Source organism: Solea senegalensis, linkage group LG16 (genome assembly GCF_019176455.1).
Source record: "Solea senegalensis isolate Sse05_10M linkage group LG16, IFAPA_SoseM_1, whole genome shotgun sequence".
In the NCBI taxonomy this organism is placed as follows: domain Eukaryota; kingdom Metazoa; phylum Chordata; class Actinopteri; order Pleuronectiformes; family Soleidae; genus Solea; species Solea senegalensis.
Window position 1 is genome coordinate 878936 of NC_058036.1, and position 23857 is coordinate 902792.

At 40.3% G+C, this 23857-nt stretch overlaps 1 protein-coding gene across 1 annotated transcript; it reads right to left on the bottom strand.

The window, feature by feature from the left end:
• Positions 1-4127: 4127 nt before the first annotated feature.
• sgpp1b (sphingosine-1-phosphate phosphatase 1b) lies at positions 4128-20669 on the bottom strand. The gene is made up of 3 exons (XM_044048178.1): positions 19453-20669; positions 13094-13183; positions 4128-5412 (listed from the first exon to the last, which is right to left on the bottom strand). Exons 1-3 carry the CDS (start codon positions 20356-20358, stop codon positions 4861-4863), a joined length of 1548 nt encoding a protein of 515 aa, XP_043904113.1. The 5' UTR covers positions 20359-20669; the 3' UTR covers positions 4128-4860.
• Positions 20670-23857: the final 3188 nt, after the last annotated feature.

Genomic DNA, 23857 nt, shown 5'->3' on the forward strand with positions numbered 1-23857 from the left:
TGCAGTGAGTCGAAGATCAAATCACCTTTACTGTACTCAAACAAATGATCATATCACCAGTAGTATTACATTAGATTTATTCTACTTTTCATTGTGATCTTATATTTGAAGTGAATTTATCTCTGATCCAACAAATTGTGATGGATTGTTATTTTGCTTTTTTGAATTTGCATTTGTTTCTTTAAATTCTGCTTCATCCAGACTTTATCCAGACATTATTCAGACTTCACCCAGACCTAATACGGACTTTATTCTAGATCACATTTAAAGATTTGTTTGTAAAAATCACAGTAAAATTACAGAAAAATTAAAACGTTTTTTCATCAAAAAGTTTATTTGGTTTCAAACAAAAAACACAAAAAACTAATTTACATTTTTTTTTTATTTTAAAATCAAGTCAGTGAACAACTATGAACGTATGAAGATTAAAATCCAACACTTTGACTTCATTCGACACAAAGACTCAAGTCTTTAGCTACAGTGACTCAGTTATAAACCAGGGGAAAAACTTTATTAAAAACTTTATTTACAAGTTCCCTCGACGCATAAAGAATGATTTATTAATGTCGCAGCTGCAGAGTGCAAAAGGCAACGCGACAAATGAGAGAAAGAGAAACAACAACATCGAGATTTAAAATATTCATGTTCCTGAACAACGATGAAGGCACTGAAGAGTCAGGCTAACGGCTATGTCGCTAACACGCCCAATATTTGGTCAAAGTCAGAAAAACAAAAGAATATTTTCTCTGAGATTTAATTAAAAAATAACAATAATCATTAAAAAAACACAAAAAACGTTGAGCAGAAATACCACCACGGCCACCAGGGGGTCGCACATGAGCTGAAAATGTCAACTTCTTTATCATAAAGAATTTAAGAATTTAATTTAAGAACTTCCCTGATAGTGGTTATATATGAAATATTTATATATAATTATGAGAATTTATGAGAAGAAAAATGTCTTCACATAACGATCACAACAGAAGCTTCAGTTAACATTAAAAAAAACTGTGATTTTAAATTTATAAAATTGGAAAATTTCTAAAAATCTTCACCAAACGCACGCTTTGAGATTATGACAGTATAAAACATGCGTTTTTGATAAATACAGTTTATGATTTCAGGATTTGATGAAGGGATTAGAGGATAAAAATGTGAGATTGAATTAAATGAAAAATATTTGCAAAAAATGAAAAATATCCAGGATTATTTTTCATAAGTTTTGGAATTTATCAAATGACAAGGTTAAAAAAAAAAAAAGAAAAAAAAAAGGGATTTTGACAAATAAAACATTGGAATTTAAAATAGAATTCTGGATTATAATATCAGATTATTTCAAAATATGGGATTGTAAAATTTCAGGAATGCTTTTCAGAACATTTGGAATGAATCAAATAACAATTGGGAAAATTGGAATTTAGAATTTAAGAATACAATTCTGAGATATAATTCCAGATTTTAAATCAAATAAAAAAATATAAATAAAAATGTAAAATCTCAGGAATGTTCAACACATTTCAGAAGTGATCGAATAATGACAGAAACAAATTGAGGTTTTGATATAAAAATATGGGAATATAATTACAGATTATGAATCTAACAAAATAAATGTTTCTAAAAAACTGTAAAAAAAAAACTAAAAATAAAACTGTATAATTTAAGGATACGCTTCAACACATTTTGTGATTTAGGCTAAATTATGATGGAGTGAAATTTTTAAAGTGTTTCTTTAAAAAAAAGTGTATTTCTGCATCAGATTACAAACATCCTGCTTCACATTAAATAAACTAACCAGATTAATTCAATGACCACAGAAGAGCAACATAAACAATTCACCTCATCATCACAGTCCAGATGTTTGGTCTAATCTCATCTGTTAATCTCATATAATTCAACTCATTTCCACAACTCTGCGTCCGTCTGCAGGAATTTATCAGGAAAAATAAACTTTTCCTAATAAATTCCTAATCATTTATACAAAAGCTGAACTTTAAATTGTGGAAATAAACACACAAACAGAAACACAGTGATTTCAAAACAAAAATAATAACGCAACAAAAACACGGGACGATGCGCAAGGCCACAGGAAGTGAAAGTGTGAAAAGAAGAAGTGACACGTGACGCCGCTCCGTCTGTGTCCGAGTTTCATTTCATATTCAAAGAATTTATTAAAAGAGTTTGAGTCGTGCGGCTTTTACGAATTTTCAAGGAAAAATAAATATGAAAACCTCAAATTCCTGATCAATTTTAACCACAAATGTCAGTAAATTAAACTTTAACTGCTACAAAAAAAATAATTTAAACACAAAACAAATCTGTTTGTTAAAATATGAACATCTTCTGCTTCTGTTTCCTTTAATCCTTTTTTTATACTTATGTTTTTTAAATAAACTTTCAGGACGTAGTTCAGCTCATGACAGAGTGGGGAAGCAGTGCATTCTGGGAACAGTATACACGCACATCTATACATATATGTATATATACACATACAAATATATACATACATACATGTATATATATACACACACACACACAGACAGTACCAAACATCAAACTTCCTGATGCTGCTGTCAAACAGGCAAAATCATCTTCACCAGCAGGTGGCGGCAGCAGCAAATCAATGCATCATTAAAAACTGACGTCCACGTGCCCTGGAGCAAGGCACTGCAAAACACTCTGAGAAACACGAGACGAGAAGAAGAATGAAATTAAAAGAAAACAAACAAAAACAAAATCACGCTCAAGAGTGAAAGTCGTAAGTCTTTCTTTTGTATAAAAATGTGCTCTAAAAAAATGTATACACACAAACTTTGGGCCTGAGATCGACTTCCTGTTCCTGTTGATAACATGATCACATGTGTTACTGGAGTATTCCACTTGGGGGCAGCACCTCAGAACGGAATTTACATTTTGTAAAAAATACGGCGTTAAACGACGTTAGATCACGTCGGTAAAAATAAAATCAAACTGATCTCAGTTCCACCGTCGATGGTGCTGTGTGTGAGGGTACTGCCCCCTACTGTTCATGTTAGTCTAACAGGAAGTGAATCTAAAGGAAAAGTCTATTTTTGTTTGTTTGTCTTTTTATACATAGTTCATCAGTGTTCTTCTCTTTCTTTTCATATAGTCTCAGGCACAAGGTGTGTACATATCTATATATATATATATATATACATATGTACATATAGATATATATGTGAATATACATATGTACATATAGATATATATATATGTATATACATATGTACATATAGATATATATATGTGTATATACATATGTACATATATATGTATATATACATATAAAAATATATATATATACATATATATACATATGTACATATACAAAACATTTGTTTGTGTGGTTCATTCAGTCATTTCAGCTTTAACGTGACGTCACGGTCAAACACGAGTCGTTTAAAACAAACCGATGTTTTGAATTCTCCAGGCTACCAAAGAGAGACAAAACAAAAGAAAGAAAAACTCTGCAAAAGTAAAAGTCGCTTTTGGTTTGAACCCACAGACGACGGCGGCGGTGACTCAGCTGCAGCATGGAGGACGAGGACAGGAGGAGACAGAGGACGAGGACAGGAGGAGGAAACCAAAGACATGACAAGGAGACCAAGGAACGACAGATGGAAACAGAGGATGAGAAGAAAAGAAGACAAAGACGTAGAATGAGAGGAGGACACAGAGGATGAAAGCAGGAGACCAGTAATGGCAGGAGGAGACAGAGGACGTGAGACAAAGTTCTGGAGGAAAATAAGATGAAAAAACTGAATTCACTCGTCCATTTAAAAACTGATAATCTCCACCTCAAACACAACAACACCAACTATTTCAATCACAACCTGAGCTGCGTCGTCTTCATCCTGTCATCATCCCCACACATGAACACATGAACACTCATCGTCATCAAACAGGAAGTACAATTCTTCTTCAGTGTCATCATAACAACAAACAAACAGAGGAAAAGTGCGGCGTCCTGGTCGTGGACCTCGTATGTGCCTCGTCATCGCTTCAGGAAAAGCAATCCATCTCAGAGAGTGGGAGGAGCCCTTTAAGAACACAACAACAACAACACAACACTGTACACGTGCGATCAAAGAAGAAGAAGAAACAGGAAGTCTGATTAAACCACAGGAATCTTATTGCTGTGAGAAGTGAAACAAAGACAAAGAAGCACAAAGACGAGGATTTGAAAATCACCGGATTAATCACTGACGTCGAGCACATTCACAACAAGTTAAGACTGAGTCGCATTTTACATTCACGCTGTGTTCACGTTACGTACTTCACGTCGCATTCACGAAAATTGGAAATCCATTTCAAGAAGACGAGAGCTGTTTCTGCAGCGTGGATCTGTGACGACGCAGACGCGGAAACTACAATCGTGATCTCTGTGGTTCTTTGTCTTTGCTCGTAACAACAACAACAACAACAACAACAACAACACAAATAAAAACAAACAACAGAAACTCAGACACAGGTCGTCGATCAGTAGCAAAGCTGTGGTGTTTTCTCTTTTAGTTTTTCCTCGAGGCCACAAATGAAGAAGTTTGTTTGCTTTTGAGAATAATTTGTGCTGCTGCTGGTGGAGGAGGAGGAGGAGGAGGAGGAGGAGAGAACAGAGCGATAGCTCCGTCACAGGCACAAACAGTCAAAGCTACATTTGAAAAGACTTCCTCTTCAACAGGAAGTGACTGACGGAAGCTGCTCCCGTTTGATCCGCTCACGTCGCTAATGTTTTTCTTTCTTTTTTGAACTGAACGGACAAAGAGGATCCGGATTCTGTGGCGTCAGACCGACTGAAGTGGTTTTGGAGCAGGTGAACGGACTCACGGACTCGGCGTCCTCCGGTCAGGACAGCTGCAGGTAGCTGAATATCAGCGGGACCAGGAAGAGCACGTTGAAGCCCACGGTGCCGTAGACGATGTATCGGTACGGCAGCTCCACCTCCATGTGCTGCCTCGCCTTCCTCACGTCGTCGCTGGGAACGCCGCACACGCGGCACACCAGCGGGATGGTCACGGCTTTCATCAGCGCCCGCGTGGCCACCAGCACGGGGACGCCCACGGCGATGCGCAGCGCGGCCGCCGCCACCAGACCCACGCCGAGGGCGGGGAAGGTGAGCGGCAGCTGCTCGGGCGCGGGGTCAGGGAGCAGGTCCAGGTAGTGGTTGATGTGCGAGGCCAGCGCCACGCCGGCGCCCGTGCCCAGGATCTGAGCGGTGTCGCCCCGCGACGTGCTCCAGGTGTCCAGCGTGAAGGAGAAGAGGCCGAGGCCCAGGTGCAGCGAGATGATGATGAGCGGCGCGAAGCGGCACGTCAGGTTAAAGTCGTCGATCGGGGCCAAGGCCGGCAGGAAGAAGAGCAGGATGAGGACGCTGTACAGGAAACCGGCAATGACGTCCTGTGAGACACGGAAACATTATTATTTCACTTTCAACCGCGTCGTCAAATATTCAACCAACACAACAGAGAAAGTCCGAATAGTTTTAACATGAAAACTGAGTCCAGTTCAAACAGAGTTGAACACAAACCGCACGAGAAGATAAATGTTTGTCAGCGCGTTTCCTTCACACGCTCGAGGGAAGTGCGACGACTGTTGACAGGAAGCAGGAAGTCAGCGAGTCCAGCGCGGCCGTGAAAGTCGGGACACAAACACACAAAGGTCGTTGGCAGTCGAGCAGAAAAACTGACACTTCCTGCTCCGATGACTGACGAACGTATAGATTATATACGTCTGGTCGTCATAACAACACTGAGAAAAACAGCAGAATCATCATATTAAATGTCTGCACTTACTGTATATACAGCTCTGATTTTAAATAAAAAATAATATATAAACCAAATATTAAATACGTGAAACAGGTCATAAAAAACTGAAGATAAAGGTTTTAGTCATTTGTCAACAAAAATCTGTCATCTAAGAAATTAAATCATTCGTAAATAATAATTAAAATTATTATTTTAAATAAAGCAAAAAATAAAGATAGCAAATATTGGTAGTCCCAATAATTGGTTGGGCTGAATTCCCATAATTCCCATGGAAAATGTCCAAATTGGAGTGATTCAACAATTCCCAAACTAAAGTTCCCATGGAAGTTTTTTTTTTAGAAATTTACCACAAATGTATTTAAGAGACAGTTTTTTAATCATCTAAAATTTCCAGAAAAGTCTCATGAATTCCCATGGAAAGTTTCTTATTTGTTTTTCCAGTTCCCATAGAAAGTTTTAAAAGAAATTTACCAGAAATTAATTTTCCACAGACAGAGTTTTCAGATTTTCAGTAAATTCTCATTCATTCCCAAAGCAAGTTTCCAATCTGAAATATTTCCAGAATCCCCAAAGTTAAGTTCCCATGGAAAGTTTCTACAAATTTACCGGTAACATTCTGCCTCTTTGTAGCTGCTGCTGACGTTGTCGTCACCAGATGTGAATGACATGTCGTCGTCAGTGATTTAACTCTGCAGCAGCAGCAGCAGCAGTAGCACAAACAGCAGCAGCAGAACAAACAGCAGCAGCAGTAGCAGAACAAACAGCAGCAGCAGCGTCGTGGTCAGCGCGTGCGTGTGTTATAAAAGTGAAATTGCTGCTGATAGAAAAGCGCTCCCCGCCCTGATAGAAGCCCTGACCTCATGTCAGTCATTAACGTTTGCAGAACTGTGACGGCCGGCGCTGCAGAGACAACATCACATGCCGACACGCCGCTCAACAGGAACTCGTGTCTCACAAGAAGAAGAAGAAGAAGAAGAAGAAGAAGAAGAAGAAGCACGAGCGGGCAAAGACACATTTTTACTGTGTGAGATAACAAGACAGGAAAAAGGTCTCCCGAAGGTCACGGCGGTTTATCTCTGCTGCCAGGGCAAACTTTTATCAGCGTCCTCTCGCTCTCGCTCTGATGACAAGCACATGGTGAATGAAAGCGTTTCTGCTGCTGCTGCTGCTGCTGCTGCTGCTGCTCTGTAATTTTCTCCTCCACTGACACCAGTCAAAGTGAGTGGTCTCAGAAGCAGCTGCTGGTGCACGTGCACGTGCACATGCTCGTGCACTTGCGTCCTGAGGCAGAAGCTTTTACCTAAAGTGGCCGTGACAATGAGAGCTCAGTGGTGAATAAAGGCCGACCTCGTGTGACTCGGGCCTGTTGTTCACGTGAAGGATGTAATGACTTAATGGATCCTGCTATCAGCGGCCATTACACCATTGCACAAGTTCAACACACACAGACACACAGACAGATGAGAGGGTGAATGATAGCGATCTCTGCTCTCATGTCAAACACTTTAAGACGATTAACTTTTTCAGCCGATTGCAGTTAGACATAATTTCCACTGTTAATTTACAGAACACAGGGTTTGTTCTTACGCAGGACACAGGGGGCGCTGTGTTATATTATAATATACTAATAATAATAATAATAATAATAATAACAATAATAATTATAGTATGATATTTCCTGTGTTATATGGAACAAATAAAATCAGAAAACTGAGCATCTTTTGATTAAGGATAAAAACAAAACAACTAATTGATTAAATGAGAAAAAAACTTTCATTTACAGAATGAAAATAATCCCAGGAAAATTTGTTTGTTTAATTCAAAAAGAAAACCTCACAAAATCCATTTGTGTATGACACCGTTTCTTTAAATTATCCAGAATTTCCAGTAAATTCACAATAATTTCCTTGGAAAATTGGAATGTTTCAACAATTCATAAAATAAAGTTCCCAAGGAAAGTTTTTTGGAAATTAACCAATAATGTACTTGTTTGTTTAAGAGAGTCTTTAAATTTCCAGTAAATTATCATCAATTCCTATGGAACATTTACTATTTGGAATATTTCCGAAGTTCTCGACTAAATATTCCCAATCCCATAGAAGTTGCAACACTGTTTTAAATGATCCTAAATATGCAGTGAAGTCTCATTGATTCCTATAGCAAGTTTCCAATTTGGAATACTTTGATATTCCAAACTTTCCCAATAAAGGTTTCTCGAAATTTACCCAGAACTTTCTGCCCCATTGCAACTCTGTTTATATCTGACACAGTTCCTCAAATATCTCAAATTTCCAGTACATTCATACTGGAATTCATTCATTAATTCTCGTGCAGAGTTTATAATCTGGAATATTTCCAAAAGTTCCCATGAAAGTTTCTGGAAATGCATCCTTAAAAACCTTTGAATTCATGTAAAACTAAGACGTCGCAAAAATATTGCACAATACCTATTCTCACAAGATTTCATATCCTTAAATCCAGGATCAGGTGACTCAGAACGAGAATCCAACAGCCTGAGTTTCTGCTGCTTATTTAGAGAATTGTAATAATTATTATACTCAATAATAATAATTTCCGTTCTTTTTCACCTCGAAATTTTTGTTGTATTGTGTATGTGTATTGTGTATTATGTATGTTGAAAATTATGGTGTATTTTTTTTCCCCGCTAAAGTTATTAAAGTGATCACAATAGTTGCCAATTCATTTTCAGTTTGAGTACTGCACTTGGTCACTTTGTGATTTCAAATATTTTTGCGAGCCTAAATACATTAAAATACATCAAATTTGTCATCAGTCCAAAATATTAAATATTTGACAGTAATAAAATATTTGTAAATCCCCTTAATTAATTTTTGTTTTAACTTGTTTTTCAAAATGACGACTTCTCATTGAATTAATTTAATAAACAACAGACTATTGCAGTGAAAGTTAGAGGCTCGGCGGTCCGTCAGACTCTGTGCACATGTCAACAACTGTGTCAGTAACAGTAGCAGCTCTTTGTCTGCGAGCTCTTCCTGCAGAACAAAGGAGAAGGAAGTCGTTTGATTGGGCGTGATGATTTCCACAACACATTAAGTCCTCGACAGGACCTGGACCTGGACCTGGCAGAGACGGAGCTAATGTGTTCATGTTCTCCCCTCCCTGAAACACAACAGTCCGCGTATGACGACTGCACTGTGACTCCCGCCTTCAGCCCTCAACACAAACACCAGGTTGTTGTTATCAGATGGAAAAACACAGAGTTCACTGTCTCATGTTTCTGCAGCTCTGAATGTTGTGTTTCTGTAGCTCTGAATGTTGTGTCTCTGCAGCTCTGAATGTTGTGTTTCTGTAGCTCTGAATGTTGTGCTTCTGCAGCTCTGAATGTTGTGTTTCTGTAGCTCTGAATGTTGTGTCTCTGCAGCTCTGAATGTTGTGTTTCAGCTCTGAATGTTGTGTTTCTGCAGCTCTGAATGTTGTGTCTGCAGCTCTGAATGTTGTGTTTCTGCAGCTCTGAATGCTGTGTCTCTGCTGCTTGAATGTTGTGTCTCTGTGCTCTGAATGTTGTGTCACTGCAGCTCTGAATGTTGTGTTTCTGCAGCTCTGAATGTTGTGTTTCTGCAGCCTGAATGTTGTGTCTCTGCAGCCTGAATGCTGTGTTTGCAGCCTAAATGTTGTGTCTGCAGCTCTGAATGTTGTGTTTCTGCAGCTCTGAATGTTGTGTCTCTGCAGCTCTGAATGTTGTGTCTCTGCACTCTGACTGCTGTGTCTGCAGCTCTGAATGCTGTGTCTCTGCAGCCTGACTGCTGTGTCACTGCAGCTCTGGAATGCCAGGTTCTGCAGCCTGAAATGCTGTGTCTCTGCAGCCTGAATGACGGTTACTGCAGCCTGAATGTTGTGTCTCTGGTAGCTCTGAATGTTGTGTTTCTGCAGCTCTGAATGTTGTGTTTCTGTTTGAATGTTGTGTCTCTGCAACTCTGAATGATGTGTTACTGCAGCTCTGAATGTTGTGTTTCTGCAGCTCTGAATGTTGTGTCTCTGCACCTCTGAATGCTGTGTCTCTGCAGCTCTGTTGTGGGTTCAATTCCTGGCTCTACTCCTGTGTGTCCTTGAGCAAAGACATGAGTGAAAGATGTGTGAATGGGTGAAAACTGCAGTGTAAAGCAGCTCTATATAAATACAGACCATAATACCAACTCTTCTTCTTCTTCTTCTAATTTTATTTGGTAGCAACGAGTAACAAAGAGAGTTAGAGGAAATGTAGCGGAGTAAAAGTACAAGCTGCTGGAAATATAAAGTACAAAACGATATGTGATTCTCAAACACGTCTTACTAACACAGAACAAGCTAAATAAAGATTTCTCCTCAGTGATGTCATAAAATTCTTCACCCACTAAATAAAGTAAAGTATGACGTTGTTACAGTGAAGCTCATTTAGATCATATCTCTGCTGTGCGGCACCATGTGGAAACATGTGGTTTCTTCTCCAAAGGAAAAGGGGGAATGAAATGAAAGATAAACTGACCTCACTGGATTCTGGTGGAAAGTCAACTGGTCGCTACGGTTACAGACATTTATTTAAGCCCGGGCCTTGCTGTTGGGTGAGGAAAGAAAACGTGTCCGAGGAGGAGGAGGAGGAGCAGCAGGACGTAGAGGACGAGAGGAGACAGGAATAATCAGGACAAGTACTTCAGGAAGTAAACGATAAAAAGAAAGAATCACTTTGTGGTAAAAGACAGAACCTTTAAACACAAATGTTTCCTCTGGAATTCTCTCACCTTCACACAAACTCCTGAAAACTTCCTTGTCCTGTTTTCCACTTGATTTACTTTCACTACTTTTTAACTTCTAATTGTGGAATTCAGCTTTACTATTGTATGATTTTTACTTGTTAATTTTTTTCTATATTCTATATTCTTCAATTTTCTGTTGAGTTTTAGAGAAGCAGCTACGAGATGCATTCAATGAAACGTGTAAATTTTAAAATTTTCAACAGCTAGTAAATGTCAAGCTGTTCAGACATAATCTATAGTCAAAGGGAAACTCAAGGAAAACAAATCACCCCCCAAAATGGCTGTTTCTGTTTCAAAATGGCCGCCTTCTTGTTGGGTTTCGCTGACAGATGCTGGATCTTAGTTTTCATGTGTGTCAGGTGAAACCTGCGTCTTGCACTGACGCCTCTTAAAACGGATGCAGTATTACAGTCGGGGAAATGTTATTTATCGTGTTTATGAAGCTCATCGTGAAGACTATAATCACAGCAGTGAACGTCTTCTGAGGAAACGCAGACGCTCATTAAAAGAGATTTGTAGCGTCTGGTTCTGTCACAGCCTCTTCTGAAGCCAAGTCCAGACATTTACTCACAGCGAGTTATAAATTATTGAGATGCTTCCCCCTCTCTCTCTCTGTCTGTCTCTAGCTCTAGTTAATATGAGGAGGAAGATGAATATTAAAGACGCTGTGGTGGTCACACATGTGGCCGTGGTTCCGTCTCTGCCGCAGAAAGTCCTTAAAGAAGACGTGTCCGTCTGAAGTGGAATCACCGTGTGACGTTGACCTCCCACACCTCCATCCATCACTCAGACACAGCTGTGACCACGGAGACCGTTGTCCCGACGACAGACGGCCTGAACCCCAACACGGCAACGAAGACTGACATCATTTACCAACAAGAGACTTTAGCCCCATACAAGGTTAAAGTGACTGAAGCGTGGACGGAAGAAACCACCTAAATGTTTCTGGAGAGCATGTTTTTATGAGGAGTTCTAAGATTATTTTTGATTTAAATTAACGCTGAAATCTGTCAGTCGACTGTTGGATGGGATTTCCAGAAAAGGTAAATTATTTTGCTGGTTTTATTTGATTTTTCTCTCCACTGTAGCCCAGTGTTTGCTCGTGGTTGCGGTGCCTTCACTGGTACTGACTGTGAAGGCATGACTGAGGCATGATGGCATTGTGTGCCAAACCTTGGTACCTGAATAGTATGGCACCCAAACCTGGTACCAAATTGAGTGCTAGTCCAGCACAAAACCTTTGTCAAATCAAATATGCTGATGACTGAAATTAGCCCCCATCTATTAGGCTGCTTTGCTTTTCTTTCAGGTTTCTTTGCAGTGTAGACACTTATTACTAATGCCGGAACATAGAGTACGAGAGAATATTGACCAAATCCAGTAATTATCACTTATTTTTACATGCCATACATCAGTTCATTAAATGTATAAATGTCATCTTTTCAATAAAACAAGTAAAGAAAACGTAATTTAAATTAGGGATGGGACGATACCAGTTTTTATCTACCGATATCAGTCCGATTTTCATTTGTCATTTTGGATTTTAGACCATGAACGTATGAAGCTGTTAACAACACATTTGTGCTGAGTCATTCAAAGACCTATTACTCCAGCGGCGTCACAAATACTGCTGTAATAAACAGCACAAACATGACTCAGCTAAAATAGCGGACCGATACGCATCCTTTTTTACTCTATGTTTCTCTTAAAGAACGTGAACTATGTCTAACCCCGGCCTGACCCGTCGAGACCCGACAGTACCCGCTCAGGTGGAGTATCCATGCTCTAGTGGAGTAACAATATTTCTACTGAAGATCATTTCCATTCTACTACAAGGTTATTATTATTATTATTATGTCATTCTAGATGAATAAACATGTTGCCTACCCTGGCTTTAATAATGTGTGCTGTGTCCAACAGAAGATCCTGGATTTTTAGCACAAAGGCTTTTAAACAGTCTTTCCTCAGGTAAACTAAAACCACTCACTATTCCACCGACTGTGTCGTCACCGTTACTCTTTCAGAACGAAGAGAAATGAAGTGAGAACCCGAGGTGAACACACCCACACAGCGGTGTTAGATTCAGCCGTTCGTGACAGCACCTGCATTATTTGTAAGCGCAGTGACCTCAACTCGTCATCTCGTCCACAGTCCTGCTGCCGGCAAAACAGCAGGAGGAGGAGGAGGAGGAGGAACAGAGAATTGTCTTACACATGAGAAACACACACAGGCATAAGCATGACGTCTTCAAAAATAAAAGACAGAGAAGAGTACAGTCACGCACGCCGAGTAAGAGAAAGTAGTTCCTTCTGTTCATTTTATCTTAAAGTAGAAGATGAAAATGATTGTTAGCTTTTGTTTTAAATGAATCCATTCATGGATCAGTTTTACAGACACACAGGTGTCGTGTTCTGGAGCCACAGATACTGTTTCCTGCAGGTCAGTATTGTGTGTTCAAACAAAGACACTGGCACCGCAGGTGGCGACGCTGGCACTGTCAGTGTCGGTGTGTGTGTGTCTGTGTGTTCCGCTCAGACTCACCAGGACCGAGTGCATTCCCAGGTAGATTCGACTGACGCAGACCAGCAGACACCAGCAGAGAGCCACACTGAAGCCCAGCGCGAACGGATACTGTGGAGGTGAAAGGTCACACGGTTAGCACAATTAGCAGCATTAGCACAAAGCAAAACAACAGGAATTCAAAAATTCACTGATGATATCTTATAATTTAAAGTAGGGGACTGAGGTGAAAACACATTTAAAGTCATGCAGGCCGATAACAGGACCCCTCCTTGTATTTGCAAATAGAAGGGACCCCAGTACAGAACCCTGGGGCACTCCTTAGTCATGCAGTTATAGGTCTAGATTTCTGGGGGAACTCCTCCCTCAGTTTAAGCTTGTCCTCTCTGTCCTCACTCTGCAGGTACCCGTGATCCAGATTCAGACCTGGCGCTATAATTATCATTTCGAATCGATTCAATAGAAACTTTATCATCAGTAAACATATACATCACACACTTGGAAAATAATAAACGTATTATTATTATTATTATTATTATTATTATATTTCTTTCCCTGTCCTTACTCTGCAGGTACCTCCTAGACTCCTAGACTGCAGGATACAGCTCAATTTACAAAGTTATCATTATTATTATTATTATTTGACTCAATCAATGTATAATTTATATAGCATTTTACAATATCTGCAAGGTACAAAAAGTCCTTCACATAAAAAGTAAGGATGACTAACACCCAATAAGTTAGCAGGAGTGAAACACACAAAAACATTATGCCATACTATGTAAAGTGTCCTGAAATAATGTATGCTGTGATTCCTGCTGCGACTTAATACCATATTATATAGCTCTTTCTAGGAAGATTCTTGGGACTGTTCAGACAACAAATTGTTTGTGGATGCTTCTGCTTCTTAAATGTGAATATTTTCTGGTTTCAATTATAAACCATAATAAAACAACAGCGAGGTTCAGCTACATGTTGTTCTGTGTGCAGTTTGTATCAGGCCTTGACGTGGGTATGATTTTTTGCTAATGTGCACCCGGACATGTGACCTCATGAATATTTCAGCCATTCTGCCGTTTCCTTATCAGATGTACTTGGACTCTAACAGAGAGAGAGACACAAGTCTGGTGTCACACAGCAGCCAAACGTCAGACCCTGTTCCTCTCATCATGTGAGTCTGATGATCTGAATCTTCACTTTTCATCCAAGTCACATGAGACTGTGAGACATGAGACGCCGACTTGACACGGGACATGTTCGATCGTCAACACAGAGGACAGAAACTGAAAAACTGAAATGACGCACAGTAAATATTAACAGAACACATTTGTCTTCGTAAAACAAGCTGCTAATGAAAGACAACGTCCACATTATTATTATTATTATTGTTTCTGTCTAAGAAGCATTTAGTTCAGTCTTGAAATTTAAACGTTAGTCATGAGCAACAGCATTAAAGAGGAGACGGGAGAAGATGAGTGACAGCTCAGCTGAAAGAGAGAGAGTGAAAACTGCTGAAGTTTGCACTTTTACTGAAAGCCTTTTGTTTACACACTTACACACACGTTTGTACAGCTAGTCTTGTTTATTCAGTTAATGTCAAAGCCTAACTTTAACCGAACCACAACTATTAAAAACAGTCCCAAACTGTAACTAGATCCTCAAAAATTAGGTTCTGCCTCATTAGGACCAGGTTTTGGTCTACATGATGAATACTGGTCCTGATGAGGTCAGTGTTTATGACATAAAGAGGCGACAAACAGATGAAAACACACGCATTCGAATGACATCACAGGGACTCCCAGACATTGACTCCTGTCACTATCTCATATCTTACACACACACACATAATATATATATATATAGTGTTGAAACATTAACTCAGACAATAGAGCCCACAGTGGAAGTGGTTCCCATGATAACCCATGACACACTACGTGACACATGTCCCATCATGAATTGACACATCACTTCTTCTTCTTCTTTCAGCTTCTCTAGATTAGCTCATTATTTGGTCAGTCTTTTGGTGGATAAATAAAATAGTTCATTATTTGGCAGTCAGTCCATTGGTAGATATAGAAATAGCCCATTATTTGGCAGTCAGTCTTTGTGGATGTATGCATAGCTTAATATTTGTCAGTCAGTCTGATGGTGGGTGTAAAAAGTAGCTCAAAGTAGTCAGTCCATTGGTAGCTATCGAATAGCTCATTATTTGTCAGTTGGTAGATATATAAATGGGTCATTATTTAGCAGCCAGGCTGGTGGTGGATGTATAGAAAAGCTCATTATTTGGCAGACAGTTTATTGGTGGATATAGAAATGTTCATTATTTGGCAGCCCATTCATTTGTGGATATATAATAGCTGATTATTTGGCAGTCAGTTATTTTATGGATGTACACTGTGTGTACAAGTGTTTCACTGTATTGTGAAACACTTTAGAAATAATTATACTTTGTGGTTCTATAACAAAAACTTTTACACGGGACATGAAAGTGTGTGAGGAGGAGAATCTGTGCATTTGCTTTCGCGGGACTTTAAAAACGAGGTCAGTGCAGACGCAGACTGTGGTTGTGAAACAGGCGCCTGTTTCTGTGAGTGGATTAGCCGTGAAGTCAGGTCACACACAGCTGCACAAAAAAACAACGCTCTGATCAAACTCACTGATGTCAGAGAGGAAGAGGAGGAGGAGGAAACAGTGTGTGGACATGTCCTCTGTCCATGTGCTAACACAGCAGCGTGGATCTGTGGCAGGTCCCACAGTCGTGTTCACATGCTCGCTGTGGCCTCAGGCCTGTGACCGCGGTGGTGCAGCGGTGGTCGCCTGGCACACACTTTTATGGACTTGCTGTGTTTTTGTGTGTGGCTTGTGGTTCTACACACACACTCTGCTGTTAGCCTCAGAGCAGGGTTTGCTCTCTGCTCCCTAACATGACGTGTACTGCACGCACGCACACACACACACACACACACACACACACACACACACACACACACACACACACACAGGGTGTGCTGCCTTTGAACACTGTAACCCTGTGGAGTAAATGTGTTTCATTAAAGGTATTTCATTCATTCCTTCTCTCCCACTTTGAGTATTACAGGTGGAAGCAAGCCTGTAAAATCGTGAGGTACCTAAAGACTGTCTCATCTCGTCTAATCTCCTCTCCTGTCCTGTCTCCTCCGCTCCTCTCCTCTCCTGACTCAGTTCTGTGGATTCTTTTCCGTTGAGACATCTGTCTCCAGTTACTGTCTGAGCCGAGCGAGGGAGCGGTGGGACGGGAGGAGGGACCGTCTCCGACTCACTGCTCATCCAAATCCAAACATTCCAGCTTTGCTCGGGCAAGTCGCGAAGAATCGGCAGGAAAACTTGAGGAGAGCGTTGGGAAGAACACAGAGAACAAACACAGTCTTCTCCTCTCTGAAGCTCTCACACCCTCCTCTGATGGAGGAGGAATAACAGTCTTATCTGCACCGATTTTCTATCTCTATTTTATTTCAAATAATATATATACATACATATATATATACATGTATGTATATATATATATGTGTGTGTATATATATATATATATATATACATATATACATATACATACATGTATATGTGTATATATATATATATATATATATATATCTCACAACATGTGGCTCTGTATCCTGTTATACATTCACAACCATTCACTCACACTTTCATTTGTTCACTTATCTCTCACACTGTTATCTTTCATCTTAATCTTTTAACATTCACACTCTGCCGGCACAGCCTTCAAGGTCAGGAGCAAGGTGGGGTTAACGGTCTTGCCCAAGGACACGTCGCACACTAGGGGAGCCGGGAATCCAACCCAGAACCCTCAAGTTGAAAGACAACTCGCTCTACCACTGAGCTCACTGACTGAGTGGCTACAGGACAAACCACAGAACTGTCAAATATTAAAAATGTGCGGGGAAAATCCCCCGCATTGTGATGTGTGAGTGTGTTTTATTTAGGCCGGAGCAGAGGTGGGATTGATTTATTACACGCTCCCTCTCTCTCGTCTGTCAGCCCCGTGAGGAGATAAGCGCGTGGAGCCCTGACCACCTCGTGTGCGACTCAGCGATAAGACAGATTTAGAGTTTGCATCTCTGTCCTTTCTCCTTCGACGCATCGACACACACATTCTGACGTTTCCTGCTTTGAATGTAAAGGTTAGAAATACAAACAGCTGCTCGTGTGGCACAAACAGATAAGACGATAACATCTCTGTCACCTTTTTTTGAATCTGATGATCTCACTTTTATTTTGGTCTTAATGTTGCATTGAGTGAATGACAATAAACTATTCTACTCTATGAAGTGGATTTGTAAATGAATGTAATATAAAGTAATATGTGTGATGACCTGTCCTGGTTTTAAAGGCTGTTGCATTGATATCATTGTATTTATTGCATTGAATACTCAGAATAAATATCTCATTGCAATTATCAAAAGGAAATGTCATTAATGTCATCATTATTCTCATTTTCATCCAAATAACATATTTAAAATGACTACTGTGTGACATTTGTGCAGATCTGTGACAGACAACGATGTTTTTACTTCAGTCTGTAGAAAAAGATGTCTATAGTTTCAGATAATTCATCTAAAAATCATATTTTGACACACATTACTGCGTTTTCAACTGAATTTAAAAGAATTGTTCAGTCCTGTTGAATTCATTTGTGAAATACAAGAAATTATTTATATTTTAGTCTAGTTATTTGTGTTAAAGCTGAATATCACCATATTTATAGTCATTGTTTCTAAAGCATGTAAATATTCACAGCTTCATTAAAAAGCCAGAGATCTGTAATGAGAGGTAATAATAAGTGTGTTTTAAGACCATGTAATACTGATTATAAATAGTAGATTATTATTTTATTTTAGAGAGTATTTACAGTGTATTGTCAGGATATAGACTAAAAAATATCCACATATTACTTATGAGACAAATCGCCCAGCCTTCCAGAAATACTGATTTGATTTATAAGATAACATTACTGGTATCGCTTATCGGCTCAAGCACTTCCCGATATATCTGCAAAAAGTACAATATCCTGCATTCCTAATTTAAATCTTTCTTTATTTTATTTAACCTGCAAATGCAAACAAGAGAGGTGAAGAAAACTACCAGTGCAATAACGTTTACTATGACCTGAGCGAAGGAGAATCTGCACAGACACGTTCAGTAAATGTTTATGCAGCAGTTTAGTGTATCACTACTAACAACAGTAAGTGTTTCATAAGCATCTGCTGCCCTGATTTCCAAAGATGGGCATGAGCCATAAAAACTCCATATAGGTCTTGAAAGGAGGTAAAAGGTCGGCCGTCAGCAGACGCGGCGCTCCGTGTGTTTCTGAGGACGCTGGAGAGTTTCACCGACGGTTAACTGTGTTCTCGTGTGAACCTCAAAGAAACTTTCTTACTTTCTTTCCTTCAGTTGAAATCAAGAGGAAGTGGTTCCTCACAACTTCTCCTTCCTCAAACCTACGGGAGAGCTGAACGGTGTGTCAAAATAATCCACTGAGATTCATTTTGAATATTTAATGAAGCTGTGTTTTTGTTTCGCCATCTCAAGCAGAAGAAACAGCCTCCACACCGACGCTGACTAAGCATCACTGACAAAGATGATTTCTCAACGGAATCCCAGAGAAAAGCTCACTTTTGTCAATTGTCCAACGGTTTGTTAGTCATGGGTGAATAAGAAAACATGTAAGCGAGAGGCTAACATGAGGAAGCTGAGGTTCATCTTTCAGAGAAGCACAACAACATCTATGCAAAATTAACGATGCCGCGTGAACCGGAGCAGCTAAAAAGAAATATTAAGTAAAAGAGAAGCTGGGCAGCTATACACCAAATTAGCATTATAGAGGAATACAGATATGAGAAATTATTCAATGAGACCGTGTTTGTCGCAATCTGCCTTCTCACCTATTCTAAATCAATAGATTTAAAAGATATTACTTGCATCAGAATTTAAATAAGCTTCCTTTGTGTTCATTCCATTTTAATAGCTTGTTTTTGGTGCAATTATCGTGATTAATCACAGCTAAAAATGCAACAATATTATCGCGATATTTAAGTCAGGGTACGATATTATCACGATATTGCAAAATATCGAGCATTTGCGATATGATACAAATCGCTGTATACTCTGCGTTGAGGAAATTTGAGGTAACTCGGACTTCTGACAGCTACAGGAGCAAGTGCAGCTCGATTTTTCGAAGTTTTGGAAACTTTGAAGTGGGATTGCAGTGACCGTCCTACACGCTAAGGGTCGCTGTTGTTAGGATTTGACATGTTTCCATTTTTAATAATTCAAAATGTTTGACAACCCTGTTTGTTGTTTTTTTTTGTTTACTTTACCTCCCATCGTCCATAGGTGATGAGGAACAGGGAGAAGGGGATGGCCGTGCCGGACATGGCGTGTGTGGACGGCATGCTGTACTCCGAGTTGTAGAACATCTCAACTTTGACCACCGGCGGTGAAGCGGGCCGCGGCCAGCCGATCACGTCCTTGGTGCACTGTCCCAGATACATGACCCACACCCACACGATGATCAGCCTCCGGCCCACGAGGGCGTCCAGGTTCCACATGACGAAGGGGAAGAAGGTGATGTAGAAGAGCTCGTTGCCCAGCTCGGTTCCGAAGGTGAACAGGTAGTACAGGAACCGGTTCTCGATCAGGAACTCCATCCCGGCGTCGCCTGTAAGAGAGTTTCTACGGAGCGGCTTCACCGCGCTGCTCCGTGAGGAAGCCGGGAAGTCTTCCCCGCCGTTCCCCGTCTCCTCTGCCTTTGTTTCCCCCGTGAGAAGCGGCCCGGCTGCACGGCTGCTGCCGACGACGCCGGCACCCGCGGCAGGAGCCCCAGAGAGGGTGCGACTGTTGCTGGCCACACCAGCCGCGACTCCGCCGGCGGACGCTCCGGACAACACTGACCCGTTCTTGGGAGCATTTTCACAATCGCCCGCGTGGTTTTCCAGGTCTGTCCTCTTCCGAACCCCGTCTGCTCTCATTGTCACCACCCCGCCGTCACCAGCTCCGAAACCCGCCAACTTTTCACTCCCATCTCCCCCGTTGACGCGATGCTGACATGCCCCGTTGTTGTGCGAGCGAGCCCGCTCCTCTCGCTTGCTGATGCCGCTACTGTTGGCGACAGAGGCGCTTCTGGAAAAGGTCCCACGTACTCCACACATGTGCTGGAAGCGGGCGACAAGGTGCGGGTCCTGAAGATAGCGAAAGTGCCTCATGAGGCCACTGTTTTCCTCCATGTTTAATTCAATGTTTATGACCCAAACACAGCCGATAAAGTGAGCTGGAAGTCCGCTTCTTTCCACACGGACCGTGGATGCTAGTTTAGCGGCTAACGGTAGCTTGCTAACCCATACATCACGACAGTCTTCTCACAAGTGGAACCCGAACCGTTTTAACAACGACAACTTATTTCAACGACGAGTAACTTCTTTAAAAACAGAGAGGCAGTTTTCAACTGGAAAACGAAACTCCTTACACCCGGTACAGACGCGTTCAGTATACCGCTGTGTGAGAGATCTCCCCCGCTACAGCTGAATGACAGACCCGAGAGCCCGCCCACTGCTTTGTTGCGTTCATGGTCTGTCGGAAAGTTTGGTTTTCATCGTTCAAACTTAGGCCTGGTTCTTATACGAGTCTCATTCGTACCACTAAGGACAAAAATGTGCTTTTTACATCTGACCTAATCATATCAAATACAAATTCATTTTTAAATTTCAGGTTTTTGGCAAAATTTCAAAATGTTTTTGATGAAAAAAAACCCCAGAAAATAAAATATATATATAAAAACAAATGCGTTAAATTATTATAGCCTGGGATATGTCAAAGAGAGGGAGGGGTCCATTGTGACAGCACTATCTATTGGAAATAGCATGTTTTTTCTCCATATGCTGACTACAACCAAAAACAACGCCATCTGGTGGCGAGTGGTAATAAATATTCGATTAAAAGGCAAAAGCCCAGATTGACACCCATTTATATAATGTGCTTGTATTATGCTTTAATGGAAGTGAGAAAATTGCAGTTTTTCAATAGGACATTTGAGTGTATGAGTGTAATACTTGTTTATACACAGTGTATTTTAGCCTTACTGTAGGAACTGAGCTGGAAGTAACAAGATCAAATAAAAGTGCATTTTGTCACTGATGACTTCACCCCACGGAGCTGGAGTTAAGTATTGTTTTTGGTGGCTCTGTGTGTCTGTCTGTCTGTCTGTTCTTCCGCACTTGCTAACATGACCAACAGAGGTCCCTAGAGGCGTGTTGTGTGAATGGGGTCAAGTCTGCTATCTCTGATTGCCTTTCAATGTTTTAATCCTGAGAAAGCACTACCAGACCAGGACCAAACACACATTGTCAGTTAATAGCTGTTGTGTGCACAATGTTTTGTGCTGATATATATACTTCCGATTTGAAATCGGGAAGACTCTGATGTGTCTGATGGCGTTAACATCAGGCCTGTTAATCCCTCACGCTACAGGATTATTTGGCCAAATAATCTGTTCAAATCAGCCTTAAATTGGATTGTCGGAAGGACCAGATCAGGACTGAAATCTGGCCAATTATCCTTTTTCGTGGGGTGGGGCTTTATGTTCCATTTTCATCGTAACTTGGAGGTCAGATCTGAGACCATGACCACATTCCATTGTGCAGTTGATAACAATGTAAAGAAACACAACACAGATACAAATCTAACAGTATATGTACAACTGATATGTACAACAAATTTTCAAGAGTTTAAATTTGGCAACAAAAAACAGACAAACACCTCATGTAATTTATCTACTATTTATTCCAATTTCATTCTACCTATATCATTTCACTTAATGTTAGTCCCAAAATATATTAACATTGTTTACATCTAAATTATGCTTTTTATACCACCAGGAGGGAGTTTACTCATATTTACTACTTATTTTCTTGTTTTAAATAAAAATATAAATAATGAAAAATGTTCATTCCGTGTGGCACAGACACTTGGACTTAAGGATTTTGGTGGTCAAAGTTTAAAGGTCACTGTGAACTCACAAAAAATAATGGTGTTCCTTCTAAGTTAGCATAAATCCTGTAGTCTAAAACTCTTTTACTGTATTTTTCCTATAAACGGCTCTTAGATGATTCATAGTTTACGCCATGAAAGTGGACAGCTGGCTCCACGAGCTGTCCATGTGGCCCAGTTGAAGCTGGTGATTAGCATGTGGCCCCATTCTACGTCACAACCAGCATGTTATAATACGTAGAACAAAACTGCATCATCTTCTTCTAATAATTTCCGGCAGGCTGTCAACGGAGGTTGTAGAATGGTATTTCTGGTTATTCCTGCTAGTAAGTCTTCTCCTGTCTGTGGTTGGTTGGTGGTGGTTTTTCCCATCATCTGGCATCAATAATGTCGTTTCCTCTTCTTTCTCGTCTCAGTACTTGTGTTGTGTTGTCCTCTCGTCGGAGCCGTGCATTTACCTGCAGAATTTCCAATTCATTCTCGTTTTGTCTCTGTTGTCCTGGGTTCTCTTTTAACAGCCTGACGACGGTTTTACAGGGCACATCCACGGCTTCGTCGCCTGGCAGGACGAGCGGCGGGAGGGGTGCTTCGTGGACTGGTGGTCTGTGTGGCCACGGACGAACGGGACGCTTGTCTGCTGGTACTTCGGCTGCGTCGAGAAGCAGTACGTTTGGCAGGACGCCTGGCTCGACTGGCCCTCTTCGTAGTCCGTCGCTTGGCAGGACGGGTGGCCTTTCGCTTTGTGCGACGCTTGGCGGGGCGAGAAGCTCTTGGTCTGGTTTTCCTTGATTTTGCCATTTTTTTGCCGGTTTATAGGATGATGGAGAAGCAAGGAGGGATTAGTGGAATTGTTTTAAGTTCTTGCAGAAGATACTCGAGATGAGATACAGTTAGCAGCTGTGTTTTGTGTGAACTCGTAAGTTCTGAAATACAACATTAAAGTATATATTTTTTTAATTCCTTCCATGTGAAATATGACATCATAGATTATGTAAGGAGCTGGATGTCGCTCCCAGACCAGTAGGTGACATCACACTCCTTACATCTTTTTTGTTGATTAAAAATAAAGCTTTATTCAACTACCTGATTTTCAAGAAAATAGAAAATGTTTATCAAGTATAACACACAATGTTCTGCATTATGTTTTGTACATGAGAAGCAGGTTGTAAATAAATTATAAAGCATGTGAATCATGTTAACAGTTTACTTTTAACTTGTATTGAATTCCATGTTTTATGTTTCTACAAATTAGCCTGAAAATAAATTTGCACTTACACTTACACTTTACTTAAACTGAATCATATTATGTGAAAAAAACACAAAACAATGAGTTTATTATCAAAGCTATAATCAGGTGTTTAGCAGCAGTTAGCATAACTAGCTAGGTTACTGTACAAATCCTGTATTTAATCTGGCACTAGCACTGATGAGGCATTCTGCTTTAGCACTGTTAAAAGCTAGCTTCTGGCTTGTTATTGGGATGCTAATTGAGTAAGCAAAATAGGACTAAAAACAAAAAGTACTTACTGCTCCAATAAATATTTGACTCCTTAAAAAGTTAGCTAACTAGTCGAAATAAGTGTCAATAATCAGGATGTTAATTTAGTTTAGGCCTGAAACTGCTAGTTGCTTCTTAAAAGGTTAGAAAGCTGGTTGTTATAAGTGTTTCTATTAAAGATGCTAATTTAGTTAGCAAAATAGGTCTGAAAACAAAACCCACTTACTGCTACAAAAGCTGAC